Source organism: Alternaria alternata, assembly GCF_001642055.1.
Source record: "Alternaria alternata strain SRC1lrK2f unplaced genomic scaffold CC77scaffold_4, whole genome shotgun sequence".
Classification (NCBI taxonomy): Eukaryota; Fungi; Ascomycota; class Dothideomycetes; order Pleosporales; family Pleosporaceae; genus Alternaria; species Alternaria alternata.
This window is the reverse complement of record NW_017306193.1, coordinates 1,046,813-1,061,168: the sequence shown is the minus strand read 5'-3', so window position 1 is coordinate 1,061,168 and position 14,356 is coordinate 1,046,813. Positions and strand designations below refer to the sequence as shown.

Below are 14,356 nucleotides of genomic sequence, written 5' to 3'. Positions count from 1 at the left end.
TCACCTCGCGCTACCAAAACCTTACCGACTTCTCTCCATGACATACACGCGCTCTCGACGTTGTTCGGTCCGGCCCGCTTCATACGAAAATAGTCCACTCAGATCGCTCGACTACAGCTTCAAGACCTGCCCTGTAGCTGCAGCCTCTCCCATCAGAAGCAAGCCCTCCAACCAGAACATCATTCATAATCCTGTAGTCGTGCGGCCCTTGAATTCAGGCGATATAACCTTCTTCGTTCTCCCCGGGCAGTCAGGCTACTAGAAGCGAAGGCTGCCAATGTCTCGGCGCTTGGCGTTGGTTTCGGATCAGTCGTCAGAGTCTAGGTAGCACGATGCACGGTAATCCAGGATACCATCATCAACGCGAGCTTGCGTTGACGGTTGAGATACACAGGAGAACATACGCTTCTAGGCTTCTAGGGCTTACCAACGGTCGCTCTTTGGATATTGGACCCTGGCATCGATGCACGCGACCAAGATGGGATAGCGAATCGTGGGGAAATCTAATTGCAGCTTACTGTAAGTTTCAGCCAACAAACCTCATCCTTAAGATTGCGATCTCCTTAATATGAGAACCGGCTCTGGACCACCTGTAGCGGATCCGCATAATCGCAGTCTCTACAGGGTCGGCAGCAAAGCATCTGGACAAAACGCCTGGACACTGATGTAGATTGCGAGGCTGTTTGTGTAACGCGGACGGTGTTCGGCGGCCGAAACGCTAGTTGCCCGAGCAAGGCGCAGGATGTGAGGCGTCGGTAGTAGGTTTGAGAGAAGGCTTACCGACCTTGGAAGCCCCACAAGGAGCGGATCGTTGTTTGATCGATGGTTTGCGTCTTCTTCAGTCTTGTTGAATGGTTGCGGAACGGATGCTTGGTCAAGTGCAGCTCCCTGAGATGGATAGAGGGGGCGTAACATTGAACGCTAGATCGTATTCAGTCAAGCCTCAATCTGACATCATGCGGCACATGCCAACTTCCAGTACTCTGGGATTTGGGAAAGTGACGATATCCCAGCTTCACGTACCTCAACGACTGGTGTTGTCACAAATAGGAAAAATATGATTGGGTTGTACCTGAAATTTTCAAAAATGCCACTTCGAGGCCCCAAACGCCGCTGATCTTCAGACCAGATGCTATCTATACATTCCAAAGGACACTTCTCTGATCCTTGGCATTGACCCAAACATACTCCGTACACCTTGGGTTCGCCTTGCTCTTTCCCAAAGTGACGGCAAAGAGATTGATCTCCATCCACACGGGTCGCATGCCCATGCGTTCCAGCCTCTCCCACCAAGTTCTAAACCGCCCAAAGTCTACATTACCGCCGGCGTTCGCATTTTCGGTGTTGATTCCGTCGCCGAGGTGGAGTTCGATCATAACCTGACCAATAGGCAGGACGGACTTTCCAGATGCTGTTTTCATGTTGTCGAAAGCGTTCATCATTGTGTCTAAAGCGTCGTATTCACTGCCTTCGATATCGATTTTCAGAATATCGATGTAGGTGTGGTTATTCTGCTTCATCAAACTGGGTAGAGTCCAGAATGGCGGTTCCGAGTCATGCTTATCCTCCTTGCCTAGTCCGACCTTCTTGAAGAATGTTCGATGGCGATGCTTCTCTGCGATTTGCGGGCCCCAGGCATCGACCGAGAAGTCGTAGCCCCAGATACGGGCGCTAGGAATACGTTCGAGCATTTCGGCTTCGAAAGAGGATTCACCGTTGATACCGAAGCTGTACATGACGAGACCTTCTTGTGCGTTCGATAGGGGCTCCTGTGATCCGATGGTCGCAGACGCGGACTTGGGGGCAGGAAGACTCTCATAGATGTTCATTCCGCAGACCCACTTTCCTCCGTCACCGAGTCGGCCAACACGTTGGATGTCATGAGGGCATGTCCATGTCGCTGGGAAGAAGTCCCAGATTGTGAATGGGTATTTTAAGAAGTCCATTGGGAAGAATGGAATCTTCGGATTGTCCGGATGCTGCTTCGCCATCTGATCGCGGAGTTCAACGCTCTTTTTCCATGACTTTTCTGACAGCGCAGATCGGTCTTTTATCCATGCTTGGAGTATCGAGGAGGATTGCGAAGAGCCTGTTGATGGGAGGACAGGGAGATAAGGAAGTAGAGCCGTGCCAGCGGATTCTTCGTTGTGGAAAATGACGATGAGGAAAACGACCACGAATACTCCTGCGAATATACGGGCTGGGACACTTGTAAGCAAGTTTACAATCAGAACTGATTTGATCGAACGTACCACCGAAAGACCGAAACATCGTGGTGGGTGAAAGAGTGACGTTGTAGATAGTGGGAGAGTTGAGTCGAGTCGAGGAAAGACCGTGATGTATAACCTCCGAGTTGAATCGGTGGAGGTAACGATCGCGTCAAGCGTACAAAAAAAGAGAAAGCAGGGTGAAGGGAGGAGGAAACAAGAATGAATTCAAATTATCGGAAGACAAACGCGACATGTAAACCCTCAAACGACTCCGCCCCTAGTCCGGCTGCGTGATGTCGGTCCTTTAGAACGTGCCAAGGACGTGCGAAACGACAACAGCGGAACGACCAACAGTGTTACGTGTACATCTGCCGAGCGCTTATCACAACCAAACATCAGGTAATGCCCCGTTACAGATTTAGCGTTGAGGGAGCAAGAACGTCCAAGGACCCGTGCTGCCTCGATCATACGAAACCCCGCTCAAGCCGCATGCCGCTATCTTCGCACCATTGAGAGCGAGGGAGCGACTAGTGGATGACGGGGAAGTTCATTAGCCGCACAACGTACGATGAAGCGGCGGGGCACATGTGGGCCGTTGATCATCAAGTCTTGTTTCGGCCGTGTCTTTGTCTCGACGCTCTCCTGAACAAGGCGCGTGTTTCAGGACGTGCCTTCCAAAATCGCGTCGCAATGCATGATGTCATAGGATCTGTCTTCTACGAAAGGAAATGTGGGTATTGTTTGTGTAAATCGCTATTTCGCGATGTGTCTATCTTGGGTGTTGCTCCGCTTTACGGGAGGCTTGTTGATGATGATTATACAACATATTTCCCCGAGGTTATGTTTATCCTTAGCGCCATGCAAATAGACTAAATAGGAAAGTGGATAGTAATGAGATCACGATAGTGTCTTGTGAACGACTATTGCAGCCGCCACCAAAAGCAGACTGCAGGTGGTAAACACCGTATCGCGATGCGCTTCGCCTGGGCTGATAGTTAGTTCTTGGTCCTCGGATCTAGACAAAATACTAGTGCTTACCTTCTTTCGTAGTGCTCAGAGCAAGCACAACAAAAACATTCAACGGAATTCGAAGAATGCCGTAAATGCTGGCTCTTGAGCCATCCTCAACGAGCTTGCTCTTCAGCGAGCCCATTGCAGGATAGTAAACTCCGCAGCACAACTCAAAAATGCAAAAGCACCACAATGTGAGGCGCTCGTCGCGGAAGTGGCCAGGAACAAAGAAGCACGCGGATGAAACTGCGAGGATGCCTGTAAGCATCTTTTGCGCCGACACAGGTGTTGCGGATGTGGAGAGGTGTTTGTAAAGGAGGGAACCAAACATCATAGAACACATCAAGATGGCGAAAATGAGACCAAACGGAAGTTCTGGTAGATGTTAGCTCTGTGAACCCGGCTTCAGTTGGTTGGAGTATTGCTTACCGTCAGTTGAGCCCGCCAGTTTATGGCTGAGCTTCAACGCTGGGAATTTGAAGAAGATGAACAGAAAAAGAGACCCCTCGAAGAAGCCCGATACCAATGCAAGCATCATGATGTTGCGATCGCGCAAAATCGTTCGGAGAGCAGACGTGGCTGGCGGAGCTGGGGTAGCTTCCTCTTGCTGGAGCAGCCCTTCAGTCTCTGAAGCTCTGCGGCTGCTCGTCCCATAATTCTCTCCCCAGTACTTTGAGATAGCAAGGAAAGACAGACTCAAGCAGCCAATAGAAGCCATGAAGGGTGTCTTTGCCGTGCCTGTCATTCTAACCGCCCACTCTGCGAAGATACCCGCACCGATAGCCACACATGTGTTTGAAGTAGTCATCGTGCTGAATATCGCGCTCAGATGGGGTTCGCCGTCCGGAAGCATGAGCTGATTGAACTCAGCCACCATCCAACTTTCGAAGACGCTCCAAAGAACAGTTCCGCACACACCACCGAGGATGCGACCGAAGAAGAGAACGTAGATGTTGTCGGACAAGAGCGTGGCGCATGATAGGGAGTAGAGGGCGCAGTATCCCAAGCATGCTGTCTTACGCCCGTATCGGTCTGCTAGAGTGCCTACGAAAGACGCAGAGATTCCGGCGGAGATGAAGCCTATGAGAAACAGGAACGCGACTGTTTCTTCTGGAAGACCCTTTTCATCTATACTTTTGTTAGCATTCCAACTTCCAATATAAAGATCGGTCGAGTGCACCTTTGTAGATAGGATAGATATATGGTCCTTGCAGCCAGTCTGCAGCGTTGACCAGCAAATAAATAGGAAAGAAGCGCTTCTTCAACTTGCTTAGGCCCTCCAAATCAGGCTCTAAATGCTCGTGTTCATCCTTCTTGTCTGTAGTCGCTGTCTCTACGACAGCCGCCTTGCGTGAGCGGTGCGACTGGTAGAATGCGAGTGCATTGAGCAGCAGCGATCCAGCGAATGTAGCTCGGTAAAGGTCCATGTTGAATGTGGACTAATGTTGTTGAAAATGAGCGAAAGGCGTTGGTCGGTTGTTGTAAAGTGTATGTCCAGCAAACACGGAGGAATGTAGAAGTCCAAGGTCTCAATGTGTGAAGAGGTTGTAAATGGCACTAGTTCCGGAAGGGTCCGGTGAATGGATTGGAATGCTGTTGTCCCGTGCTAACGCCGCCAACATTCCCAGACCAGGAGATACGAACACGGTATGCTAACTTGCAGCGGTTGCAAATAGATCGTCCGCCTCGTGCACCCGGACAAGCTGATCCCAATGAAGGCCTGCGGAGCGGCACAAGACTAGGTACCATACATGGGGTCATCCTCGCGGTACGGGCTGACGATAGGCTTGGACGGATTGCGCGTCCATAAGTGGAGTAACACACCACGGCGTTTCTAAAATGTGGGACGCTGGAGCGCGACAATGATGCAAGCCCGTGCCCAGGTCTTGGATGTGCGGGGTCAATGCACCGTCAGGGGCGGCAGCAGGCAGGAACAACCGACGGCGGAGCTGCCGCGTGAAACTCAGCTATGACGATAACTGCTCACAACCACCATCAGTAAAATCGGCTTTGCATATTTGCGCTGTCACAACGATATTGATGCTGAAGTTGAAGCGTCGGAAGCATACTCAGAGATCATGCATCATATATATATATATAACGTCTTGTGCATTGATTCCCTGCACATCTTGCTATCTCTAATCCTATCTGACATTCCCTTAAAGATTGCCATCACGACCCATCTTGCATACGAGCCCACCTTCCACTTCAACCACCGGACGAGCAGTACTGCGCCTTCGATCTCAATCCTTCAAAAGGGCTCCGTTCCAATGCGCGAACCTTCTCGAGACAAACCTTACATGCCAGCACCTCACAGCCAGGACATCTCCTACCCCCGGTGTGAACGGCCATGCAGAATACGCAATGGTCTCCGCCGCCGGTCTGAAGGCGCCACGCTGTGCTCTTGTAGATGCAGCTCTGTTGGACGCAGGGGTGAGACATCAGAACGACCATGCCATGTGCCATACCTCCAGGCTTGGGAGTAGGTGGGTCACTGCTGAGCGGACTAGGAAAGGCTTTAGTAGATATATCAGGTACGAAGCAAACAGGCCTACATACCTCTCGTACACTTCAGGGTGTCTCACACGGTAAGCGGCCTCCTCCTTCTGCCATGTGGTATAGGCCTTGCCCAAGAAGTACTGCCAACTTGGCTCGTTGGGCTTGCGTTGCGGCTTGACAGGCGGTGGACTTGCGCTACGGGCTTCTTGAGTCTCAGCGCCATGACTTGTATTACGTGTGTCACCAAAGTTTTCTTCGCCTGCACTGCGGTTCTCTTCCTCAGTCGGAATGTCGTCGGTCTGAAACTTCCTGCGCCAGTAGGAGCGATCGTATTGAGCACGATACTCTGGATCTGAAAGCTTCTCAAAAGCTTCGCGGACGCGGCGGAAGACCGTGGCGTCTGCTATACCTGATTTGTCTGGATGGTGTTTCTTAGCAAGATCCTGGAACGCCTTCCTAATGGCTCCAGCCGAAGCCCCAAGTTCGAGCCCGAGATCAGCATAGTAGTCCTTGAAAGAATCAGAGGGCATGGCTGCACAAGTTTGGAAGAGCAGCGAAGGAATCAAGATGTCGATCACAGTGAAGGATGGGCTGTGAGTGATTGCGAGTACTTCCGAATCTAGTCAAAGAGAAGGAGTGTAACCTTGAGTAGACCCAATCTATCTCCTGCAAAGATAACCGTTTCCGTTCGCTTATCTCAGTAAGGATAGATGCCTGTCAGGCACCAACGATACAAATCATCACGCCTCTCTTTCTGACAGGCACGCCAGGTGTACAGGACTGAGAGTACCGGCGAGCGAATTTCGACGATTCCATTGGTTCCGCGGCTGTTATCACGTAAAATGTGGGTCATGCTGGTTGTACAGGCAATGACTGTTCGAAATAATGGCGCGATTCAAAGGCGGGGAAGAGCTCCGTGTGTAGGCATTGCCTTAGGTGAGACAATGGTATTTTGGGCGAACAAATCGGTTCTTTTGTCACGATGTCGCGGAGTCATGTGATGCCGACGCTCCAAGGGTCCACGCCACATAGACCGTTGTGACATACTTAAGATATCTTGCAGAATCTTATTTGCGTCAGCATGGATATTGCGCAGTGTCCATCTTTTGCCGCGTGCTACACTATTGCTGGTAAGCTTGTTCCATCATCGCGCCTCCAGTAGGGAAAAAGGTCGTTTGCCTGAGCCAGATAACGTGATCGGAGTAGTTATCATATGTGGCGCGACCACGCGATACATTTTCCGCTCTTTGTTGGCGTAGCAATGCGGGCTGAAAGAATGCACGAACTGCGGAACACTGACCGAAATATTGCTTTCGTTGTGGACACGATCAGTATCAATGATGGTGCATGAGACGAAAGCCTTTCGGGTTGGATCACATGTCTTAGTTGGTGACGCATGATCTATTGGGTGCTACAGACTTGAACTTGGGGAAGGCGGAGGTGGCAGAGAACAAAACGGGAAACTGTACTAGGTATGAGCATAATGACACCTCATTCGTAGGCCAGCCCGACGACCGAGCGAGCCTCATTCAGATATTCACGTCAAGCTGGGAATGATGAAGGCATGTCATCAACTCCAACAATACTTCTCATAACGCGGGCTCCACCTTGAACCATCGTGCAAACAGGGTTCTCAATCTCACAGCATCAAACGCATCAATTGGGAACCACGTTTACTCTTCATTCCAAGTCCTCGTTGCCGCTGGTCTATCCCATGGTCATCCTCGTCTTGTACCCAGCATAGTTCAACTTATCCCTTGCTTCACCAGTTGTTCATTTGCTACCATCATGTAAAAAGGTACGATCAGCTTGCGTGAAGGAAATACTTCAGCATCAAGTCCTTATAAGGATGAGTGCGGTGTAACGATAAATCTGTATACTCAGCTCTTTAGAACATGGTGGCCGGTGTTTGTAAATGAAGAATACGAATGACGTATCCTGGTAAGAGAACGCTCCGTGTGCCACTGGGACGTCACGAATCTAGGTAATCAACGGTGGACCCTGGTTTTGACCGCCCTCCTTGATAGTTTACAAAACTTCTTGGCCAGATACAAGCAAAGAATGACCCGTCTCGCCATAGCACGAGTGCTAAAAGAGTTTCTGGAATTTTGAGATATGGTGGAGAAGTATTACTCCACTTCCCGAATCATTTTCCCTATCTAACATCGACCCTCTAGTTTAACTGCCGGAAAGATCACTTTACTATTCGCGAACCACATCTTCTTGATACTACGCGCATACAAGTACACAAAGATATTCTGTTCAAGCGATCCCCAAGAATAGCGCTTCACTACAAGCGAATACATAGCGATACGGTGGATTTGACGGCTGAACAGCCAGGCATTATCAAGGACTATGTTACAGTCCTTCAGACTGGCAATGTTCCTGACCTACAGTATTCACCTGATGGCACTTCATCCATGTCAAGTGTCATCAAATCCCGACATCATTGGTTGATTGTCCTCTACATACTCTGCGAACAATCAGAAGATTCGACTTCGTTGAAAACTGTTTTCTGCGTCATCCTGGAACTGTTCCATCACGAGTAACCAGACGGCGTGGGTTACACCTTGAGAGCGACGTGATGAAGAGCATCTATCGCTTTCGTCAGCTTACCAATCCCTTGCGCAGATTTCTCACAGCATACTATATTGACTTTGCCCAACGGTGATTGCATTTCGTAGGAAGAGCAGTACAACACAGAATTCATGAAAGATGTTTTGATTGGTGTTTTAGCCCGCCGTGACCTTCCAAAGTATCTTTCCCGAACATTGAACCCGCGGGAATTTATCGAGTTGAAGGAGCCTGAAACGACCACAATGAAGTCCACGGGGTAAGTGATAGTGAGAGTCAAATGATCAAAACACAGCTGACATTGCTACTAGGCCTGGTGGAAGGAAAGGTCTCAAGCACCGCTGAGCTTCAATGTAGGCGCCACAGAATTGATTCGGTCCGATTGAGAGACCTCCGAGAACAACAGGTAGATAGCAGTGGGGGTTAACATGCCCTGGTTGGCTAGGTAGTACATGTAATGTACTTCTCAGTAGAGGATTGGAGTGTATTGAGGCACGTATCTCAAAGACTCCGCTTCAAGATGCAGCTTGTGTATGTCAACCTATCCAGTCGGCCACGAGTACAAATTCGCCAACTAAATGAGTAAAGATTGCCTCAGCTATCTCCTTCTCAGCCTCATTTTTCTCACCGGTAGTTTCTGCGATACGACGTCTCCTCTTTGTTTGTTGCGGAGGTTAATCCCGCAATCATGGCCTAACTCGGCAAGTGGCTCACGTGTGCGACTACAAAGCAACAGACCTTCAATCTTCACTTGTATTATGGTGCGTCCTTGTGTTGACACTATCAAATCATATGAGTATCATTGTATAAGGACCAAACTGGTTCTATCCAAGCACGTTGTTGTGAGAATTGGCAGCTTCGAGATAGTGTCACAGAGTGACGTCGCAGATGATCATGAAGATCTACACCGAATAGCGTTAGCGTGAAACCTCACTTGCCGACCCTTCAATCGGTGCAGCGGTCCATGCTTCCTTTTTCCCACCTTATCAGCATCCACGAAAAGACATCAGTTGTGACAAGACTACTTATACATTGTCGCTGAGTAGACTTGGTACCTATTTTTTGCGACGCGTGAAGGGCATTGGAGTTCGATAGAATCGTAGCAGCTTTTGCTATCCAAGCTTCTACGGACCTCAGGCTTATCCACTTTCGTCCCGTTCAGCCTTGGAAAAGACCCGCTCAAGCTCAACCCTGTGCAGCTTACTGGACTCCTTCTGTTACTGTTACCTAAGGCTGGCAGCAGCCTCACATGTCAGGCCCGACGTCAAGCCCAGACTGGAACAGAAGTGGCAGTCCCGCCTACGGTACCTTTACTCGACCACCGTTCAACCCAAATCCCACCAAAAGTCACGACAGTAATGATAGTGCTGTCGCACCCTCTAGCAATGGCGGCGAGGATGTCTCACCTACTGCGCGCAGGCCCTCACCACAACGAAAGCCGTCAAGGCACATCGAGTTTAGAAAGTACTTGAAGCGCCCTCATATGATGGAAAACCAGAGAACGCTGAGCGATGCATTGAGATCCGCAAAGAGTAGAGAGGAACAGGAGACATTGCTCCCTGAGGAAGACTACGCTGGCGCCGACGGATGCTTCAACGGTCAAGGCGAGCCAATGCTTGAGAGAACTGCTAGTGCGCCCGATCTGAACAATAACAAGAAGACTTACTTCAATATCCACAGGTATGTGTATTGCGGCAGGTAAGGAGCCTGAGTTTGATATTAATCATATCTTAGGATACGACGCCTTGTCCTGGCAGTAATTGAAGACCCGTACACCGTGGACCAGCTCCGAGAGCCTCGCATGAACGTGCTCATCGTAAAGCCATTAGTGGATCGCCTCTACGACGAAGAAGATATATCCATCGTGTACTGTCTGCTTGTCAATCGCATGCAGTTCCTTCGAGAGCAACAGTTTCAGCAACATCATCAAACCGTTGACCTAACGCGCGCGAATCTTTGCGAGCTGGTTGCTATGAAAGTGCTGCGACGCCACGATGAAGAGTCTACAGGCAAGGCTGGCCTCTTACTTCTGGCGCAAATTATGGTAGCTCCTTTCCAGCCTTTTCAGGGTGCGCCAGATGAACGCTGTCCGCCGCGTCATAGTTCAGAGTACCAGGGCCAGGGGGATTATGAGGGCAAGCTAACAGCGCTGGAGGTGGCTATCGTCTCCGAGAGTAAGGTATTGTTAGCTGGTTCTGCGAGCCAAAAAGTTATCGATGCTATATATCGCGGGCGTATCGTGTATACCCCCACTGTATACATGGATATCATACCAGATCATTACAAGCACAAGCCCATTTCCCTCTACGATCCACGGAAGGCGCCGACACTAAACCAGTACCGTCTTATGGTACCCAGAACACGCAACATCATCGAAGTAGTACAGTTCATCACACTACTCGCACTCTACTGCTGGTGCATGACTATGCGCAAAGACCATTTTCTGACTGGTGCTGAAATTACATTCTTACTGTACGGTAGCGGTTGGGTGCTCGATGAGCTTACATCCTGTCTTGAGCATGGCTGGGAAGTGCATACGCAGGAGCTCTGGGCCTTCTTGGATGTCACATTTGCCGGCATTTTCCTTATATACCTTGGCATGCGATGTCATGGGTGGATGATGGGGCAAGACGAGACGGGCAGACAAGCTCTCGACGTTCTGGCTGTCGCGTCGCCAATCCTATTCCCACGCATTGCATTCAACCTTATGCCGGAGAACATGTTGTTCATCGCCCTAAGAGCAATGGTGAAGGAGTTCACAGCCCTCAGTCTAATCGCTGTATGGTGTTTCGGTGGCTTCTTGTTAGCGCTCAAATGGCTGAGTATCAGCAATCCAGCAGTCGGCTACGAAGACTCACCAAACTCGATCACCATCTCAAAATGGATGCTTTGGATCTGGTTCGGTCTGGACGGCACTGGAATTGATGAAGCTCCTGGTTTCCATGAGATTCTCGGTCCTACCCTAATGGTCATCTACGCCTTCCTGGGTAACACCCTGTTCTTGACAGTCTTAGTATCAATCTTGTCCAACACTTTTAGCAAGATCGCCGCAGATGCGACGGCAGAAATCCAGTTCCGTCGCGCGGTGCTCACTTTCGAAGGTGTAAAATCCGATTCCCTGTTCGCCTATCGACCACCTTTCAATCTACTCGCATTCATAATCTTACTCCCTCTCAAATTCATCCTATCGCCACGATGGTTCCACAAGATCAATGTCTCAGCGATACGAATCTTGAACTTCCCTATCCTTCTTGCCATCTCCCACTACGAGCGTCGTTACCTGTGGAAGCCACGGCGCCAACTCAGCATCAATGGTCCGGGGCCTTCAAAACGAACAACTTGGTTGCAGGACATTGGATTTTGGAGGAGCTGGAAACAGTTGAGTCCACATGCCGATTTGCAGGCTGTATTTGAAGAAGAGCCACCAGCCGATATAGTGCAGAGGATCGAAGAGGAAGATGACCTTGAAGATGCTATACTTGAGAATAGTTTTGCGGCAACGGGCATGGGAACGAGGAGTGTTAGTCCAGGAAGTGCAATGGCTGGGCGAAGGAGGAGATTGAGCAGTGTGTGGCCGGGGCCGGGCTCTTAAGATGCGCTTTGGCGGTCTGCATGCTGCATGTGAAAAACTTTGTGACGGTTTCGGTACACAGACTAGATTGTATCTCGGCACTTCATACTTCTTTATCAATTACACCTATACAATTCCTCATGCGAGCATGCTTGTTGTCACGTATCAGCGCTTCTCATGTCGGACCCACACAAGACGTCGCGATGCAACACCCCACTCTATGCTAACTCCGTAGATCCACCTCCAACGGCAAACTATTACCCCCAGCTTATTGCATATCTTCCACATTGAGGTAGCATCGCGACGATAGCAGAATTTATTACCCCCAGCTTACTACACACCATAGCTATTGAACATCCGCGGCCTTGCGAAGTGATTATCCTGTTCGGCAAAGCTGCGCGGCCGTTCCGCATCGCACATACTTTGTCCGACGGCCAACGCGTATAACGCCTACGGCCGATAAGAGACAACACGACAAACTTTGGAAAGAGAAGAACCTAGATCTAAAGTCCAAGGATTGGAGAGTGACTCACAGCTCGGCACCTGATCTGGAAGTCTTTTGCGACGCAATTTGTAGGATTTGTTTAAAAGCTATTCTTACAGCTTCTTGACAGCCGTGACTACTCCAACAACCAACAACACCAGTACTCACGACTACCGGTACACCAAGATGGCAGATATCAACCCTTTGTCGGCTTACCCACTTCCTACGCGCGCCTCTCTCCTCTCACAATACCTGGGCAAAAGGCTAGAGGATCTACCCACTCCAGCCGTCGTCCTCGACCGCGCTATCATACGACGCAATTGCGATGCCATGCTCAACATCTGCGCGGAACTCAAAGTTGGGTTTCGTGCACACGTCAAAAGCCACAAGACTCTTGAGCTATCAAAGATGCAAGTCGGCGAAAGTGGTCCGGCGAACTTTATCGTTAGCACGATTGCTGAGGCCGAGAACTTGTTGCCGGAGCTGTGCGATGCGCAGGGGAAAGGGAGGGAGGCTAGTGTATGTGTTGAGATGTTTTTTCTCTCGAGTGCATCCCGATGATAACTCGTGTCTTTGTTTTCTTTCATAACAGCTTTCGTAATTCGTTATCTAAAGACTTGCAACTAACGCTCGCCTCCAAGGTCCTCTATGGCGTACCCGTGCCTCAATCTGGGATTCCACGCCTCATTTCCCTGGCCTCGAAGCTGAAACCCAGATCTATCAACGTAATCATCGACAACGAGAATGCTTTTCTTAAATTCCACGAACGACTTAGCACCTCTGAGACCAAAGTGGAGATGGGAGTCTTTATCAAGATCGATACTGGCTATGAACGTGCTGGCATCAAAACTTCCTCCTCAAACTTTTCTTCTCTCGTCAAAAGAGTAGTTGAGAAGAGTCAGGAACCCAAATCCGGGTGTTTCCTGCAAGGTTTCTACTCGCATTTCGGACATTCATATGGTGGATCATCTGAAGATGATGCCGCAAATGGCTTAATTGAGGAGCTACTGGGCTTGGAAACAGCGATCAAGGCTGTTCCAGAGAGCTTCAGCGGAAAATTGGTGCTTAGTGTGGGTGCGACACCCACGGCGACGGCAGCACAGAACATGCTATCAAGTTCGAGTCCCAAGGTCCAGGAGTTTCACGACGTGCTTGGACGACTACAGAAAGACCATGTCGTTGAGCTACATGCTGGGGTATACCCCGTACTAGACTGCCAGCAAGTCGCTACACATGCAAGACCATCATCTACTTCTAGCGCAGCCACGTCATCCTTCCAGCCTCTCGCTAAATCGAACATCGGCATTAGAATGTTGGTCGAAGTGACGAGTGTGTATAACGAGCGGTCAAAGCCCGAGGCCCTCGTGTCAGCTGGCTCTCTAGCGATGGGTCGTGAACCTTGCAAGTCCTACCCAGGTTGGGGCATAGTTACACCTGCTCTGGGCAATGCCTCCGCCAAGCACATATATGATGAGCGGGAAGATAAGACGGGATGGATAGTAGGACGCATTAGTCAAGAGCACGGTATCTTGACATGGGAGGGCGATAGGAGCGAATGCAACGAGTTGACGATTGGTGATAGGGTTATGGTTTGGCCAAACCATGCATGCGTGGCTGGTGCAGGATTCGGATGGTATCTCGTGGTCGACTCAGAATCAGATGGAGATACGGTGGTGGATGTCTGGGTTAGATGGAGGGGCTGGTAAAAAAGGCGACGGACATTCACATAATTCGCATGCTCCATATCGTTCATCATGCCACTTCCGCCAGCCCTGAAAAGTATCCAATTGCTGTAGTGAGAGCATTCCAAACAGCCTCTGAGCCGTCGCCCTCTTGACTCTGTGGTTTTGGTGTAAGGACTATGGGTAACGAGGACTCAAACAACAAAAATTTCGGGATCTCTCACGGCCTGGCTTGCGCATGCATTCGATCGCCGTGACATCGCCCAGAGTTCGATTCTCGCAGTATCTGGCTTCGGAAAACCTCACGCTTCTTGTGCTACCGGTC

At 50.0% G+C, this 14,356-nt stretch overlaps 5 protein-coding genes across 5 annotated transcripts; 2 read left to right on the top strand and 3 right to left on the bottom strand.

Annotated features, from left to right (window-relative positions):
* Positions 1-1,008: 1,008 nt before the first annotated feature.
* On the bottom strand, positions 1,009-2,688 carry CC77DRAFT_956875 (hypothetical protein). The gene is made up of 2 exons (XM_018535519.1): positions 2,253-2,688; positions 1,009-2,200 (listed from the first exon to the last, which is right to left on the bottom strand). The coding sequence occupies exons 1-2, from the start codon at positions 2,269-2,271 to the stop codon at positions 1,137-1,139; spliced, it is 1,083 nt and encodes a 360-aa protein (XP_018389404.1). The 5' UTR covers positions 2,272-2,688; the 3' UTR covers positions 1,009-1,136.
* A 240-nt stretch (positions 2,689-2,928) lies between these two features.
* On the bottom strand, positions 2,929-5,049 carry CC77DRAFT_1017606 (DUF791-domain-containing protein). The gene is made up of 4 exons (XM_018524439.1): positions 4,402-5,049; positions 3,651-4,349; positions 3,249-3,596; positions 2,929-3,193 (listed from the first exon to the last, which is right to left on the bottom strand). Exons 1-4 carry the CDS (start codon positions 4,646-4,648, stop codon positions 3,108-3,110), a joined length of 1,380 nt encoding a protein of 459 aa, XP_018389403.1. The 5' UTR covers positions 4,649-5,049; the 3' UTR covers positions 2,929-3,107.
* A 294-nt stretch (positions 5,050-5,343) lies between these two features.
* On the bottom strand, positions 5,344-6,656 carry CC77DRAFT_1017605 (DnaJ-domain-containing protein). The gene is made up of 2 exons (XM_018524438.1): positions 5,781-6,656; positions 5,344-5,727 (listed from the first exon to the last, which is right to left on the bottom strand). The coding sequence occupies exons 1-2, from the start codon at positions 6,248-6,250 to the stop codon at positions 5,430-5,432; spliced, it is 768 nt and encodes a 255-aa protein (XP_018389402.1). The 5' UTR covers positions 6,251-6,656; the 3' UTR covers positions 5,344-5,429.
* Positions 6,657-9,273: 2,617 nt separating this feature from the next.
* CC77DRAFT_1017602 (hypothetical protein) lies at positions 9,274-11,993 on the top strand. The gene is made up of 2 exons (XM_018524437.1): positions 9,274-9,974; positions 10,029-11,993. The coding sequence occupies exons 1-2, from the start codon at positions 9,544-9,546 to the stop codon at positions 11,884-11,886; spliced, it is 2,289 nt and encodes a 762-aa protein (XP_018389401.1). The 5' UTR covers positions 9,274-9,543; the 3' UTR covers positions 11,887-11,993.
* Positions 11,994-12,535: 542 nt separating this feature from the next.
* On the top strand, positions 12,536-14,055 carry CC77DRAFT_928449 (hypothetical protein; the record flags this gene model as incomplete). Its single annotated transcript, XM_018534054.1, has 2 exons — positions 12,536-12,868; positions 12,991-14,055. 2 exons carry the CDS (start codon positions 12,536-12,538, stop codon positions 14,053-14,055), a joined length of 1,398 nt encoding a protein of 465 aa, XP_018389400.1.
* Positions 14,056-14,356: the final 301 nt, after the last annotated feature.

Coding starts and splice junctions, on each gene's coding strand:
- CC77DRAFT_1017606 (XM_018524439.1), bottom strand. CDS start 4,648: ATGGACCTTTACCGAGCTACATTCGCTGGATCGCTGCTGCTCAATGCA. Junction 4,350..4,401: donor TATCTATCCTATCTACAAAG/GTGCACTCGACC, acceptor ACAAAAGTATAG/ATGAAAAGGGTCTTCCAGAA. Junction 3,597..3,650: donor ACTGGCGGGCTCAACTGACG/GTAAGCAATACT, acceptor AACATCTACCAG/AACTTCCGTTTGGTCTCATT.
- CC77DRAFT_1017605 (XM_018524438.1), bottom strand. CDS start 6,250: ATGCCCTCTGATTCTTTCAAGGACTACTATGCTGATCTCGGGCTCGAA. Junction 5,728..5,780: donor CACCCTGAAGTGTACGAGAG/GTATGTAGGCCT, acceptor AGCCTTTCCTAG/TCCGCTCAGCAGTGACCCAC.
- CC77DRAFT_1017602 (XM_018524437.1), top strand. CDS start 9,544: ATGTCAGGCCCGACGTCAAGCCCAGACTGGAACAGAAGTGGCAGTCCC. Junction 9,975..10,028: donor ACTTACTTCAATATCCACAG/GTATGTGTATTG, acceptor ATCATATCTTAG/GATACGACGCCTTGTCCTGG.